General features: G+C 50.3%; 1 protein-coding gene across 1 annotated transcript in view; it reads left to right on the top strand.

The window, feature by feature from the left end:
- Positions 1-14,866, top strand: part of atrn (attractin) — a 471,138-nt gene that overhangs the window by 138,831 nt on the left and 317,441 nt on the right. The window contains exon 10 of the mRNA XM_072497666.1: positions 227-381. Coding sequence (XP_072353767.1) covers positions 227-381 — 155 coding nt within the window. The remainder of the gene's footprint in view (positions 1-226; positions 382-14,866) is intronic.

Here is a 14,866-nt window from a genome sequence, read left to right as displayed (position 1 = left end):
TATTTTACAGGAATTTCTTAACTGTTTACGAAGCCTACTTGTGACACTAATTGAGATTATTATTGTTATAAATTCTGGGGGAAGAGCTCCTGGAAATTTGTCAATGTTTGCATTGTTTCCACCCCCCATTCTCCAGACATACAAGTGTTTGGAAACTGTTAGTTTAAAGCCGTACTAACTTGCTAAAGGCATATGGAATGATATCCATTCTTTTCCATTTCAAAAGGACAATCTTGAAAGACCGAGGCTTCTTCCGTTACCTGCACACTGCCATTATTGAAAGTGGAACCATGTTGGTATTTGGTGGAAACACCCACAATGACACTTCAATGAGCCATGGGGCTAAATGCTTCTCTTCGGACTTCATGGCTTATGACTTGGGTAAGCTGCTGGATAATTTATGTTTGGATTCAATAGTAATGTTTGGAAACATACATATTAACTGACTGGGGTACTTTGTACAATGATGTTCCAGTTTGTGTTGGTCTTCAGACCACCTTCTCCCCCCCCCTCACTTGCTTTTGATTTACTCCCAGTGCCTCACGCTACTTATGGGGGCAGCACGGTAGCATTGTGGATAGCACAATTGCTTTACAGCTCCAGGGTCCCAGGTTCGATTCCGGCTTGGGTCACTGTCTGTGCGGAGTCTGCACGTTCTCCCCGTGTGTGCGTGGGTTTCCTCCGGGTGCTCCGGTTTCCTCCCACAGTCCAAAGATGTGCAGGTTAGGTGGATTGGCCATGATAAATTGCCCTTGGTGTCCAAAATTGCCCTTAGTGTTGGGTGGGGTTACTGGGTTATGGGGATAGGGTGGAGGTGTTGACCTTGGGTAGGGTGCTCTTTCCAAGAGCCGGTGCAGACTCGATGGGCCAAATGGCCCCCTTCTGCACTGTGAAATCTATGAAATGATTGTCTTGAACTTTTACTTTATTGCTGAAGCTCGGGTTTGATATCCAAACCAGTCCTCTTCCATGTAACCTTCAGTAATTTTGTTTCTTTCATCCTCTTTCCTGGAGAGATTGACATATTTGGCAGCCAACCTGCAGATTCTTCATGTAAGATTGGATAGTGAGATGGAGAGGCTGTTTGAGTGTGGGATGCTTCACAACCAAACCCAGGGCACAATCTATTGGCCTCGTCCCTCCTAAGTGATCGGGGACCCCTGAGCGGTTAGACTCGGTCAGGATGGGTATACCCTGGCACCCTCTGCTCCCCGGGTGCCTTGGCAATGGGGCCCGACTGGCCATTGCCCCATTTAATAGTGGAGTCGTTTGTGGTGCTGGGAAACACCCAGCTCAACGCGCCCGACACGACTCTGTTTAATTTCCATTAAGTCAGGCCTCCAATCTTTCTCTCAACTGAGACATTTTTCTGCACTTTCCAACAATTTGCATCAAGGATTAAAGAAAATGTTTTCAGGACCAGGACCTCCAGTTGTTTACTGCTCCCTGCCAAAATGAAAATTACTTTCCCACCTTGCTTGCCAGCAGCTGGCTGAGCGTAGGTTGGAGCAGAGCCTGGGACCTATCCGGTTCGTGAGGTTCAGCCACCAGGTGGAGCCATTGTGGCTACCTTATTTAATTATTTTTTTTGACATTTTGTGTCCATTGTAAAGTTTCGCTTTTCTGAACCAAACAAAATTCTTCTTCCGGTGACTAATGTTCAGGTGATTTTCAATGCAAGGAAGAATGGCAAGACTCAAAAGTATCTTTATTGTCCCCCAGGTGGACGATGTTGGGTTACTTGCTGCTTGCCAGTGCTGTCTGCTGTCAAAAACTGGCAATTACAAAGACAAGAGTATTGAGTATTGCAAACATTCGGGACATTGGACAATGTCCAATGAATTGAGGGATGGGAGACTTTCATGCTCATGCTCCATGCTGTACTGGGCAGCAGAACTAGACATCAGTTGATTTACTTGTTCCCAAAAGTTGTGATTCAGTGCACTGTACCAGGGAGGATGCAGATATTTTTCTCTTCTTCCATCCTAGACTAAAGAAACACCTTATGGTAGTCATTTAATTACGCAGAGGAAACAACAGGAGGAGAACAGCTGTATATGCGAATGATTTCCATATTATCTATCCCTACTTTCAAAGCTGTGTGTAACATTTGAGGCATAGTGAAAGTTCTTGCCTTTATTCAGTAACCCTAAAGCAGGCTTCCCAAACTGTAGGTCGCAACTCCTAGTGGGACCAAGAGACAATGTTTTGGGGTTGCGAGCTCTGAAGTAGCAAGTATTGCCCTGGAGCTCCAAACAAGTGTTAACAGCTATGAGGCTCCTTTAAATAGTTGTGCTTTTTTAACCTTGAGCAAGGACTCTTGCTCTTGAAAAGCTAGTGAAAAAGTAGGCACTTTGTATTTGAAAACCCTGCAGTTTAATCAGCCACCCTGCTCTGACAGCGCTGATCCATCACACCACCCCCTCCTTGTTTGCACAGCTCTGCACCCGTCCACAGATCTCTCATCAGCATCTGAAATGGAATATCATTTAAACTGATTTTCTCTTTCTGAGACGAACAGAACAAGGAGGAGCTGTCAATGTCACATCTGCACTGAAAACAAAAAGAAGTGCACAGCATCCCAGTCACAATCGGGAACAAATCAAATTTGAGTGAGGATTACAAAATGTCTTGGTTTGTCCATTTTTCTAAACCACAGTTTCTGCATTTCTTTCGGGCACTTAGTAGCTACCTCTCTATTGTTGCGACATGTTGACAGATGGATTACTCGCTCCCGCCCTTAAAAATCTTGGGAGTTTTGCTCTGGAAACAAATAGACAAGCAGTTCATCATCTGCAGTCGTCACTCTCCGAAACTGATCTTTTTTTGTGCAGCCTGTACTCTTTATATTGTGTTTGGGTGCTAGGGGGCTAATAGTCAATCAGGAGCAGTTTCTGCTCAATTAAGCAGAAAAGTGTAGTTTAATTAATGCCCTGACTTTGCTGTGACCTAAAATAGGCATTATTTTCAGGGGTACATTGTGGAGAAATATGCAGCAGAGGGCAGCATTGCCATTTAAATGTAACATGTACTTTTTTAAGGCAGGCGGATGCTGCCTTTGCTTTGGCTGTTTTTACAAAGAATACCAAATGCCTCTTCATTTCTGTTTCCTTTCTCTATCTGCACCCACGCGCAATTTTTAAAATCACCTCATTGCAGACAGTGCTCAAGATGGTATGTAAAGATGAACATAAATTCGTGCTGCCTTTCAGACCATCAGGTTATCCCAAAGCTTTCACTGTTGCAATGCAAGGTAATGGCAGATTTAATACTGCACCAGGTGGCTTCACCAGCAGCTGCTTGCATTCATATAAAACCCGTAACACTGTCCAAAAGCACTGAAGGATATAGAAAGGGGTGAATAAAAACCATTGTCAAAAAGTGAGTGATTGTAAATGGAGGAAAGTTGAGGGTTTCGGGTGTTAGTTACAAAGCGTCAGGCTTGGGCAGCTGAAGGCATGCTTGCCAATGTGGAGGTGAAGCAAAGGGGATTGATGAACAAGTCACAGCTGAAGGAAAGTCCAGCTTGGTAAGATGGTTGCAGCACTGGAGGAGATTGCCGAGATGGAAATTATAGCAAAGCCATGGAGGGATTTAAACGAAAGGAAATTTGGGGTTTCGATGCAACAAGTGCTAATTTGGTTCAGAGAGGATAAAGGTCATAGAACATAGAACATAGAAAAATGCAGCACAGAACAGGACCTTCGGCCCACGATGTTGTGCCGAACCTTTGTCCTAGATTAATCATAGATTATCATAGAATTTACAGTGCAGAAGGAGGCCATTCGGCCCATCGAGTCTGCACCGGCTCCTGGAAAGAGCACCCTACCCAAGGTCAACACCTCCACCCTATCCCCACAACCCAGCAACCCCACCCAACACTATAAGGGCAATTTTGGACACTAAGGGCAATTTATCACAGCCAATCCACCGAACCTGCACATCCATGGACTGTGGGAGGAAACCGGAGCACCCGGAGGAAACCCACGCACACACGGGGAGGACGTGCAGACTCCGCACAGACAGTGACCCAAGCCGGAATCAAACCTCGGACCCTGGAGCAGTGAAGCAATTGTGCTATCCACAATGCTACCGTGCTGCCCTTAAGAACAAATAAATCTACACTATATCATTCTACTGTAATCCATGTACCTATCCAATAGCTGCTTGAAGGTCCCTAATGTTTCCGACTCAACTACTTCCACAGGCAGTGCATTCCATGCCCCCACTACTCTCTGGGTAAAGAACCTACCTCTGACATCCTCCCTATATCTTCCACCATTCACCTTAAATTTATGTCCCCTTGCAATGGTTTGTTCCACCCGGGGAAAAAGTCTCAGACTGTCTACTATTATCTATTCCTCTGATCATCTTATAAATCTCTATCAAGTCGCCCCTCATCCTTCTCCGTTCTAATGAGAAAAGGCCTAGCACCCTCAACCTTTCCTCGTAAGACCTACTCTCCATTCCAGGCAACATCCTGGTAAATCTCGTTTGCACCTTTTCCAAAGCTTCCACATCCTTCCTAAAATGAGGCGACCCGAACTGTACACAGCACTCCAAATGTGGCCTTACCAAAGGTTTATACAGCTGCATCATCACCTCATGGCTCTTAAATTCAATCCCTTTGTTAATGAACGCTAGCACACCATAGGCCTTCTTCACAGCTCTATCCACTTGAGTGGCACCTTTCAAAGATGTATGAACACAGACCCCAAGATCTCTCTGCTCCTCCACATTGCCAAGAACTCTACCGTTAACCCTGTATTCCGCATTCATATTTGTCCTTCCAAAATGGACAACCTCACACTTTTCAGGGTTAAACTCCATCTGCCACTTCTCAGCCCAGCTCTGCATTCTATCTATGTCTCTTTGCAGCTGACAACAGCACTCCTCACTATCCACAACTCCACCAATCTTCGTATCGTCTGCAAATTTACTGACCCACCCTTCAACTCCCTCTTCCAAGTCATTAATGAAAATCACAAACAGCAGAGGACCCAGAACTGATCCCTGCGGTACATCACTGGTAACTGGGCTCCAGGCTGAATATTTGCCATCCACCACCACTCTCTGACTTCTATCGGTTAGCCAGTTCGTTATCCAACTGGCCAAATTTCCCACTATCCCATGCCTCCTTACTTTCTGCATCAGCCTACCATGGGGAAACTTATCAAATGCCTTACTAAAATCCATGTACACTACATCCACTGCTTTACCTTCATCCACATGCTTGGTCTCCTCAAAGAATTCAATAAGACTTGTAAGGCAAGACCTACCCCTCACAAATCCGTGCTGACTATCCCTAATCAAGCAGTGTCTTTCCAGATGCTCAGAAATCCTCTCCTTCAGTACCCTTTCCATTACTTTGCCTACCACCGAAGTAAGACTAACTGGCCTGTAATTCCCAGGGTTATCCCTAGTCCCTTTTTTGAACAGTGGCACGACATTCGCCACTTTCCAATCCCCTGGTACCACCCCTGTTGACAGTGAGGACGAAAAGATCATTGCCAACGGCTCTGCAATTTCATCTCTTGCTTCCCATAGAATCCTTGGATATATCCCGTCAGGCCCGGGGGACTTGTCTATCCTCAAGTTTTTCAAAATGCCCAACACATCTTCCTTCCTAACAAGTATTTCCTCGAGCTTACCAGTCTGTTTCACACTGTCCTCTACAACAATATGGCCCCTCTCATTTGTAAATACTGAAGAAAAGTACTAGTTCAAGATCTCTCCTATCTCTTCAGACTCAATACACAATCTCCCGCTACTGTCCTTGATCGGACCTACCCTCGCTCTAGTCATTCTCATGTTTCTCACATATGCGTAAAAGGCCTTGGGGTTTTCCTTGATCCTACTCGCCAAAGATTGTTCATGCCCTCGCTTAGCTCTCCTAATCCCTTTTTTCAGTTCCCTCCTGGCTATCTTGATTCCCTCCAGCACCCTGTCTGAACCTTGTTTCCTCAGCCTTACATAAGTCTCCTTCTTCCTCTTAAGACAGTCAACCTCTCTTGTCCACCATGGTTCCCTCACGACTTCCGGCATAGCCGCACATTTCAGCTGCTCCCGCTAGAACGGACTTTTGGGCTCTCCAGAGGAGCCCCAACGGCAATTTTTCGATGATTTCCCGTGTGGGAAGGTGAGAGCAAGGTCCCCCCTCCATAGTGTATGGAGTGGACCAGAAGTGGAGCGGTCAAAAAAGCAGATTTGGAGCAGCGAAAGAAGCGAGGGAGAAAAAAACAGGAGGGTGGAGATCGAGCGGCATGGGGGCTGGAGCAGCAGGAGTTTCTCAGGTGCTGCGTGGAGGAGCTTAAGAAAGAGGTGCTGGCACCACTGCTGACTGCAATCGAGGGGCTAAAGGAGACCCAGAAGGCCCATGGGGTAGAGATCCGGGAGGTGCGGGAAAAAGCCGCAGAGAACGAGGACGAGATCTTGGGCCTGGCGGTGAAGATGGAGGCGCACGAGGCGCTGCACAAGAGGTGGGCAGAAAGATTCGAGGACCTGGAGAACAGGTCGAGGAAGAAGAATCTTCTGATTCTGGGTCTCCCTGAAGGGGTGGAGGGGACATATGTGAGCACGATGCTCAATTCGCTGATGGGTGCGGAGGCTTCTCCAAGTCCCCTGGAGCTAAATGGGGCTCATCGGGTCCTGGCGAGGAGACCCAAGGCCAACGAGGCGCCAAGGACGGTAGTGGTGAGGTTTCATTGTTTCGTGGACAGTGTGTCTTGAGATGGACCAAGAAACAGCGGAGCAGCAGGTGGGAGAATACGGAGATCCGAATCTGTCAGGACTGGAGTGCAGAGGTGGCAAAGAAGAGGGCTGGTTTTAATCGGGCCAAGGCGGTGCTACATAGGAAGGGGGTGAGATTCGGAATGCTGCAGCCAGCGCGATTGTGGGTCACATTTCAGGATTGACACCACTACTTTGAAACGCCTGAAGAGGCTTGGACCTTTATACAAACTGAAAAGTTGGACTCAAACTGAGGGTCAGTGGTTGTGGGGGGATGTCGGTTGTGTACAGGGTTTTAACTATGCGTAGGGAATGTTCCACGGGTTGGGTGATGGATGGGGATGGGGGAAGAGATCTGATGGGGAGACTGAGAGAATGTGGGCGCCAATGCTGGAGGGAGGGGAGGCCCGGGGATGGGGGAATTGAGATAAGGCCGCAACAGGAGCGGCGCCAGAGGGGGCGGAGCCGGCTCAGGAAAGCGTGGGCTTTTTCCCGCGCTAGGGAAGGATGGAGGGGGAGGATGGAGGAGGGCACACTGATTGATGGGGAGGAGGAGGAGGGGGGATTCCCACACCGGTGGGGGGGGTTTAGCAGGTGTCAGCTGACTTACGGGAGTGTTATGGGGGAGCAAAAGAGCTAGATATGGATCTAGTTGGGGGAGGGAGGGGGGGAGAAATAGGGTTGCTTCTGCATTGGCCGAGGGGGAACTGGAAACAGAAGAGGTGGTCGGGGCGGCGGTCCCCCATCTGGGGGACTGGAGGGTGTGGGAGGCGTAGGCACGGGACTGGCCTAGAAAAGGAGATGGCTAGTCGGCAGGAGGGGAGGAGGAAGAAGAAGAAGCCCCCCAATCCGGCTGATAACGTGGAATGTGAGGGGCCTGAATGGGCCGGTTAAGAGGGTCCGAGTGTTCGCGCACTTAAAGGGACTGAAGGCAGATGTGGTCTTGCTTCAGGAGACACATTTGAAGGTGGCAGACCAGGTCAGGTTAAGAAAGGGATGGGTAGGACAGGTATTCCATTCGGGGCTGGATGCGAAGAATAGAGGGGTGGCAATATTGGTGGGGAAGCGGGTGCCGTTTGAGGCCAAGAATATAGTAGTGGACAATGGAGATCGATACGTGATGGTGAGCGGTAGGCTGCAGGGGTCGTGGGTGGTAGTGGTAAACGTATACGCCCCAAACTGGGACGATGCTGGATTTATGAAGCGTATGTTGGGGCGTATTCCGGACCTGGAGGTAGTAAGCTTGATAATGGGGGATTTCAACACTGTGTTGGACCCAGCATTAGATCGTTACAGATCTAGGACGGGGAAGAGGCCGGCTGCGGCCAAGGTGCTTAGGGGGTTTATGGACCAGATTTGGGGGGGGGGGGGGAGTAGATCCGTGGAGATTTGCTAGGACCCTGGCCAGGGAATTTTCTTTTTTTCCCCACTTACACAAAGCCTACTCGCGGATAAATTTTTTTGTTTTGAGCAGGGCGCTGATCCCGAAAGTGGAGGGAACGGAGTACTCGGCCATAGCCATCTCAGACCACGGCCCGCACTGGGTGGAGCTGGAGTTGGGAGAGGAGAGGGACCAACGCCCGCTGTGGCGTCTGGATGTGGGATTACTGGCAGATGAGGTGGTGTGCGGGAGGGTGCGGGGGTGCATTGAAAGGTATTTGGAGGCCAACGACAACGGGGAGGTGCAGGTGGGGGTAGTATGGGAGGCGCTGAAGGCGGTGGTCAGGGGAGAGTTAATCTCCATCAGGGCTCACAGGGAGAAGAGAGAGGGCAGGTAAAGGGAGAGGTTAGTGGGGGAGATCCTAAGGGTGGACAGGAGATATGCAGAGTCCCCTGAAGAGGGACTACTTAAGGAGCGGCGAAGTCTCTAGATGGAATTTGACCTGTTGACCACAGGGAAGGCAGAGGCACAGTGGAGGAAAGCACGGGGCGACGTACGAGTATGGGGAGAAGGCGAGCCGGATGCTGGCACATCAGCTCCGTAAGAGGATGTCAGCGATGGAGATAGGTGGAGTCAAGGATGGCAGGGGAACTATGGTGCGGAGTGCGGTGAAAGTAAATGAGGCATTTAAGGCCTTTTATGAGGAGCTGTACAGATCTCAGCCCCCAGCGGGGGAAGAGTGGATGCGACGATTTCTGGATCAACTGAGGTTCCCGAGGGTGGAGGAGCAGGAGGTGGCTGGTTTGGGGGTGCCAATTGGGTTGGAGGAGCTGATTAAAGGACTGGGGAGCATGCAGGCAGGGAAGGCCCCGGGGCCAGATGGGTTCCCGGTTGAGTTCCACAGGAAGTATGCGGACCGGTTAGCCCCGTTACTGGTGAGGACCTTGAATGAGGCAAGGGAGGGGGGGGACCCTGCCCCCGACAATGTCCGGGGCGCTGATTTCTCTGATCCTGAAGCGGGACGAGGACCCACTGCAATGTGGGTCGTATAGGCCGATTTCGCTCCTTAATGTGGATGCTAAGTTGCTGGCAAAAGTGCTGGCTACGCGGATTGAGGACTGTGTCCCGGGGTGATTCACGAGGACCAGACGGGATTTGTAAAGGCCAGGCAGCTAAACACCAATGTGCGGAGGCTCCTAAACGTGATTATGATGCCATCGGTGGAGGGACAGGCGGAGATAGTGGCAGCTATGGACGCGGAGAAGGCCTTTGACCGAGTGGAGTGGGAGTATCTCTGGGAAGTGTTGCGGAGGTTTGGGTTTGGGGAGGGGTTTATCAGTTGGGTTAAGCTCCTATATAGAGCCCCGGTGGTGAATGTGGTTACGAATCGGCGGAGGTCGGAGTATTTTCGGCTGTATCGAGGGACGAGGCAGGGGTGCCCCATGTCCCCCCCTGTTGTTTGCATTAGCAATTGAGCCTTTGGCCATGGCATTCAGGGAGTCCAGGAAATGGAGGGGGTGGTCCGAGGGGGAGAGGAGCATCGGGTGTTGCTGTATGCGGACGACCTGCTGTATGCGGCAGATCCAGTGGAGGGGATGGTGGAGGTCATGCAGAGCCTAAGGGAGTTTGGGGACTTCTCGGGCTATAAGCTCAATGTAGGGAAAAGTGAGCTCATCGTGGTGCATCCAGGGAACCAGGGAAGAGGGATAGACGACCTACCATTTAGGAGTGCGGAAAGGAGCTTTCGGTACTTGGGGATCCAGGTAGCTCGGAGTTGGGGGCCCTGCACAAACTTAATTTGACGCGGCTGGTGGAGCAGATGGAGGAGGACTTCAAAAGATGGGATGTGTTGCCACTCTTGCTAGCGGGCAGGGTACAGTCGATTAAAATGATGGTCCTCCCGAGGTTTCTTTTTGTGTTCCAGTGCCTTCCTATTATGATTACCAAGGCCTTTTTTAAGCGGGTATGTAGGAGCATCATGGGTTTTGTGTGGGCAAACAAGACCCCGAGGGTAAGGAGGGGGTTTCTGGAGCGTAGTAGGGACAGAGGAGGGCTGGCGTTGCCGAATCTGGGTGGCTACTATTGGGCAGCCAACGTGGCGATGATCCGTAAGTGGGTAATAGAGGGGGTGGCATGGAAGAGGCTGGAGATGGCGTCCTGCAAAGGAACGAACCTGAGGGCGCTGGTGACGGCACCGCTGCCGCTCTCGCCGACAAGGTACACCACGAGTCCGGTGGTGGCGGCAACGCTAAAGATCTGGGGGCAGTGGCGATGACACGGGTGAGATGGGAGCTTCGGTGTGGTCCCCGATCAGAAATAACCATCGGTTTGTCCCAGGAAGGATGGACGGGGTGTTTCAGAGCTGGCATCTGGCAGGGATCAGAAGGATGGGGGACCTGTTTATAGATGGGACGTTTGCGAGCCTAGGGGCGCTGAAGGAGAAGTTTGGGATACCCCCGGGAAATGCGTTCAGGTACATGCAGGTGAGTGCGTTTGTGAGGCGGCAGGTGAGGGAATTCCTGTTGCTCCCGGCACGGGGATTTCAGGATAGGGTGATATCGGGTGTATGGGTCGGAGAAGGCAAGGTTTCGGCGATATATCAGGAGATGAAAGAAGAGGAGGAAGCATCGGTAGAGGAGCTGAAGGGCAAATGGGAGGAGGAGTTGGGGGAGGAGATTGAAGAGGGTCTGTGGGCCGATGCACTGAGTAGGGTTAATTCCTCTTCCTGGTGTGCCAGGCTTAGCCTGATACAGTTTAAGGTTATTCACAGAGTGCATATGACAGGGGCGAGGCGGAGTAGGTTCTTTGGAGTGGAGGACAGATGTGGGAGGTGCTCAGGAAGCCTGGCGAATCACGCCCACATGTTCTGGTCGTGCCCGGCACTGGATGGGTTCTGGGGGGGGTTTCGCGAGGACTATGTCTAAGGTGGTGAAAGTCCAGGTCAAGCCAAGTTGGGGGGCTGGCACTATTTGGCGTGGCGGACGAGCCGGGAGTGCAGGAGGCAAAAGAGGCTGGTATTCTGGCATTTGCGTCCCTGGTAGCCCGGCGGAGGATCTTGCTATTATGGAAGGACGCGAATCCCCCCAGTGTGGAAGCCTGGATAAATGATATGGCAGGGTTCATCAAGCTGGAGAGGATAAAGTTTGCCTTGAGAGGGTCTGCGCAGGGATTCTTCAGGCGGTGGCAACCGTTCCTAGACTATCTCGCGGAGCGTTAGAAGGAGGTCGGTCAGCAACCCGGGGGGGGGGGGGGGGGGGTATATGGGTGGGTGGGGAAGGGGGTTTTCCTAGGGGCACTTGAAAGAGGAAAAACATAAACATATGGGAGAGTCAATATGTGCGGGAGGAACCCATTTATACAAGTTCTGTATTATGTTGGATTGATATGTTTATGTTTTGTTCTGTTCCTTCTCTTTTTCTTTTCTGTTACGGCGGGGGGGGGGGGGGGCGGGCTTAACTGGTTGAAAATTTTTGTTGGAAAAACTTTGAATAAACATATTTAAAAAAAAAAAAAAAAACCATGGTTCCCTCACTCGACCATCTCTTCCCTGCCTGACAGGGACATACATATCAAGGACACGTAGTACCTGTTCCTTGAACAAGTTCCACATTTCACTTGTGTCCTTCCCTGACAGCCTATGTTCCCAACTTATGCATTTCAATTCTTGTCTGACAACATCGTATTTACCCTTCCCCCAATTGTAAACCTTGCCCTGTTGCACGCACCTATCCCTCTCCATTACTAAAGTGAAAGTCACAGAATTGTGGTCACTATCTCCAAAATGCTCCCCCACTAACAAATCTATCACTTGTCCTGGTTCATTACCAAGTACCAAATCCAATAGCTCCTCCCCTCTGGTCGGACAATCTACATACTGTTAGAAAAGCTTCCTGGACACACTGCACAAACACCACCCCATCCAAACTATTTGATCGAAAGAGTTTCCACTCAATGTTTGGGAAGTTGAAGTCACCCATGACTACTACCCTGTGACTTCTGCACCTTTCCAAAATCTGTTTCCCAATCTGTTCCTCCACATCTCTGCTACTATCGGGGGGCCTATAGAAAACTCCAAACAAGGTGACTGCTCCTTTCCTGTTTCTGACTTCGACCCATACTACCACAGTAGGCAGATACTCCTCGAACTGCCAATCTGCAGCTGTTATACTATCTCTAATTAACAATGCCACCCCCCCACCTCTTTTACCACCCTCCCTAATCTTATTGAAACATCTATAACCAGGGACCTCCAACAACCATTTCTGCCCCTCTTCTATCCAAGTTTCCATGATGGCCACCACATTGTAGTCTCAAGTACCGATCCATGCCTTAAGTTCACCCACCTTATTCCTGATGCTTCTTGCGTTAAAGTATACACACTTCAACCCATCGCCGTGCCTACAAGTACTCTCCTTTGTCAGTGTTCCCCTCCCCACTGCCTCACTACACGCTTTGGCGTCCTGAATATTGGCTACCTTAGTTGCTGGACTACAAATCTGGTTCCCATTCCCCTGCCAAATTAGTTTAAACCCTCCCGAAGAGTACTAGAAAACCTCCCTCCCAGGATATTGGTGCCCCTCTGGTTCAGATGCAACCCGTCCTGCTTGTACAGGTCCCACCTTTCCCAGAATGCGCTCCAATTATCCAAATACCGGAAGCCCTCCCTCCTACACCATTCCTGCAGCCACGTGTTCAACTGCACTCTCTCCCTATTCCTAGCCTCGCTATCACGTGGCACCGGCAACAAACCAGAGATGACAACTCTGTCTGTCCTGGCTTTTAACTTCCAACCTAACTCCCTCAACTCGTTTATTACCTCCACACCCCTTTTCCTACCTACGTCGTTGGTACCAATGTGCACCACGACTTCTGGCTGCTCCCCATCCCCCTTAAGGATCCTGAAGACACGATCCGAGACACCCCTGGCACCCGGGAGGCAACGTACCTTCTGGGAGTCTCGCTCGCGTCCACAGAATCTTCTATCTATTCCCCTAACCATTGAATCTCCTACTACTATTGCTTTTCTATTCTCCCCCTTCCCTTCTGAGCCCCAGAGCCAGACTCAGTGCCAGAGACCTGGCCGCTAGGGCCTTCCCCCGGTAGGTCATCCCCCCCCCCCCAACAGCATCCAAAATGGTATACTTGTTTTGAAGGGGAACGGCCACGAGGGATCCCTGCACTGTCTGCCTGTTTGTTTTCTTTCCCCGGACTATAACCCAGCTACTCTTGTCCTGTACCTTGGGTGTGGTTACCTCCCTGTAACTCCTCTCTATCACCCCCTCTGCCTCCGGATGATCCGAAGTTCATCCAGCTCCAGCTTCAGTTCCCTAACACGGTCTCTGAGGCGCTGGAGTTGGGTGCACTTCCCACAGGTATAGTCAGCAGGGACACCGGTGGTATCCCTCACCACCCACATCCTACAGGAGGAGCATGCAACTGGCCTAGCCTCCATCCCCTCTTACCTTACAGAATATAACTGCCCGGTGGACCAACTGGACCTCCGCCCTCCGACTCTGCTCCCAGTCAGCTGCACTCTCTGTAAACTCCTGGCTCCCTTCTCGCTCTTGCGGAAATGTAGGAAACAAAATGAAAGGAGCACCGGACTCCCTCCTCACCTAACTCCCTCAATCACCAAACTCTCACTATAGCACTCAAATGCACCAAATTCAGCACTGTGTATTACGTTTCCTGGGATTAATACGATTAAAGACATTTCAAAATATCACCTTCCTGTTTTATGCACGTTTCCTGAAGTCACTACACAATCCAATTGTTTTTTTAGGATATATAGGAAGTGTGGGCCATACTTGGAAAATCTTTTATTTTTTTGAATGAACATTTTGTTGAGGTATTTTTGGTATAGAAGCAACAACAAAATAGACAAGATACATGAAACCATAAACATAATGCAAAAACCATTTACCTTTCGTACAGGTCCCACCCTTATTGACCCCCGACTCCAACCTAACCTCCCCCGCCCCCGGTTTGCTGACTATTAATTTTCCGCAAGGAAGCCGACGAACGGTTGCCACCCTAACAGGTGAACCCTAACAGTGAACCTCTCAAGGTGAACTTAACTTTCTCCATACGGAGAAAGCTAGCTATGTTCGATAGCCAGGTCTCCGACTTTGGGGGCTTTGGGTCCCTCCATGCCAATAGTATCCGTCTCCGGGCTACCAGGGAAGCAAAGGCCAAAACATCTGCCTCTTCTCCTGGATTCCCGGATCTTCCGATACCCCGAAAATCGCCACCTCTGGACCAGCGCCACCCTAGTTTTTAAAGCCTTGGACATGATGTCCTCAAACCCCTGCCAAAATCCCCGAAGCTTTGGACATGTCCAAAACATGTGGACATGGTTCGCTGGTCCTCCCGCGCATTTTGTGCACCTGTACTCCACCCCAAAGAATCTGCTCATCCTCGCCACTGTCATGTGAGCCCGGTGCACAACCTTAAATTGCATCAGGCTGAGCCTGGCGCATGTTGTGGACGCGTTGCCTCTACTCCACGCGTCTGCCCATAAACCATCCTCTAGGTCACCTCCCAGCTCCTCCTCCCACTTACGCTTCAGCTCCTCGGTCTGCGTCTCCTCCGACCCCATAAGCTCCTTATAGATGTCCGAGTCGCTCCAACCCCCTACCCACCTTCTGGAAACGACCCTGTCCTGAATCCCCCTCAGCGATAGGAGTGGGAAGGTTGCCATCTGTTTACGAAGGAAGTCCCGCACCTGCAAATATCTGATTTGTTTACTCTCGCCAG

Source organism: Scyliorhinus torazame, chromosome 3 (genome assembly GCF_047496885.1).
Source record: "Scyliorhinus torazame isolate Kashiwa2021f chromosome 3, sScyTor2.1, whole genome shotgun sequence".
Classification (NCBI taxonomy): Eukaryota; Metazoa; Chordata; class Chondrichthyes; order Carcharhiniformes; family Scyliorhinidae; genus Scyliorhinus; species Scyliorhinus torazame.
The sequence above is the reverse complement of the archived record's forward strand: the minus strand, read 5'-3'. Positions and strand labels throughout refer to the sequence as shown.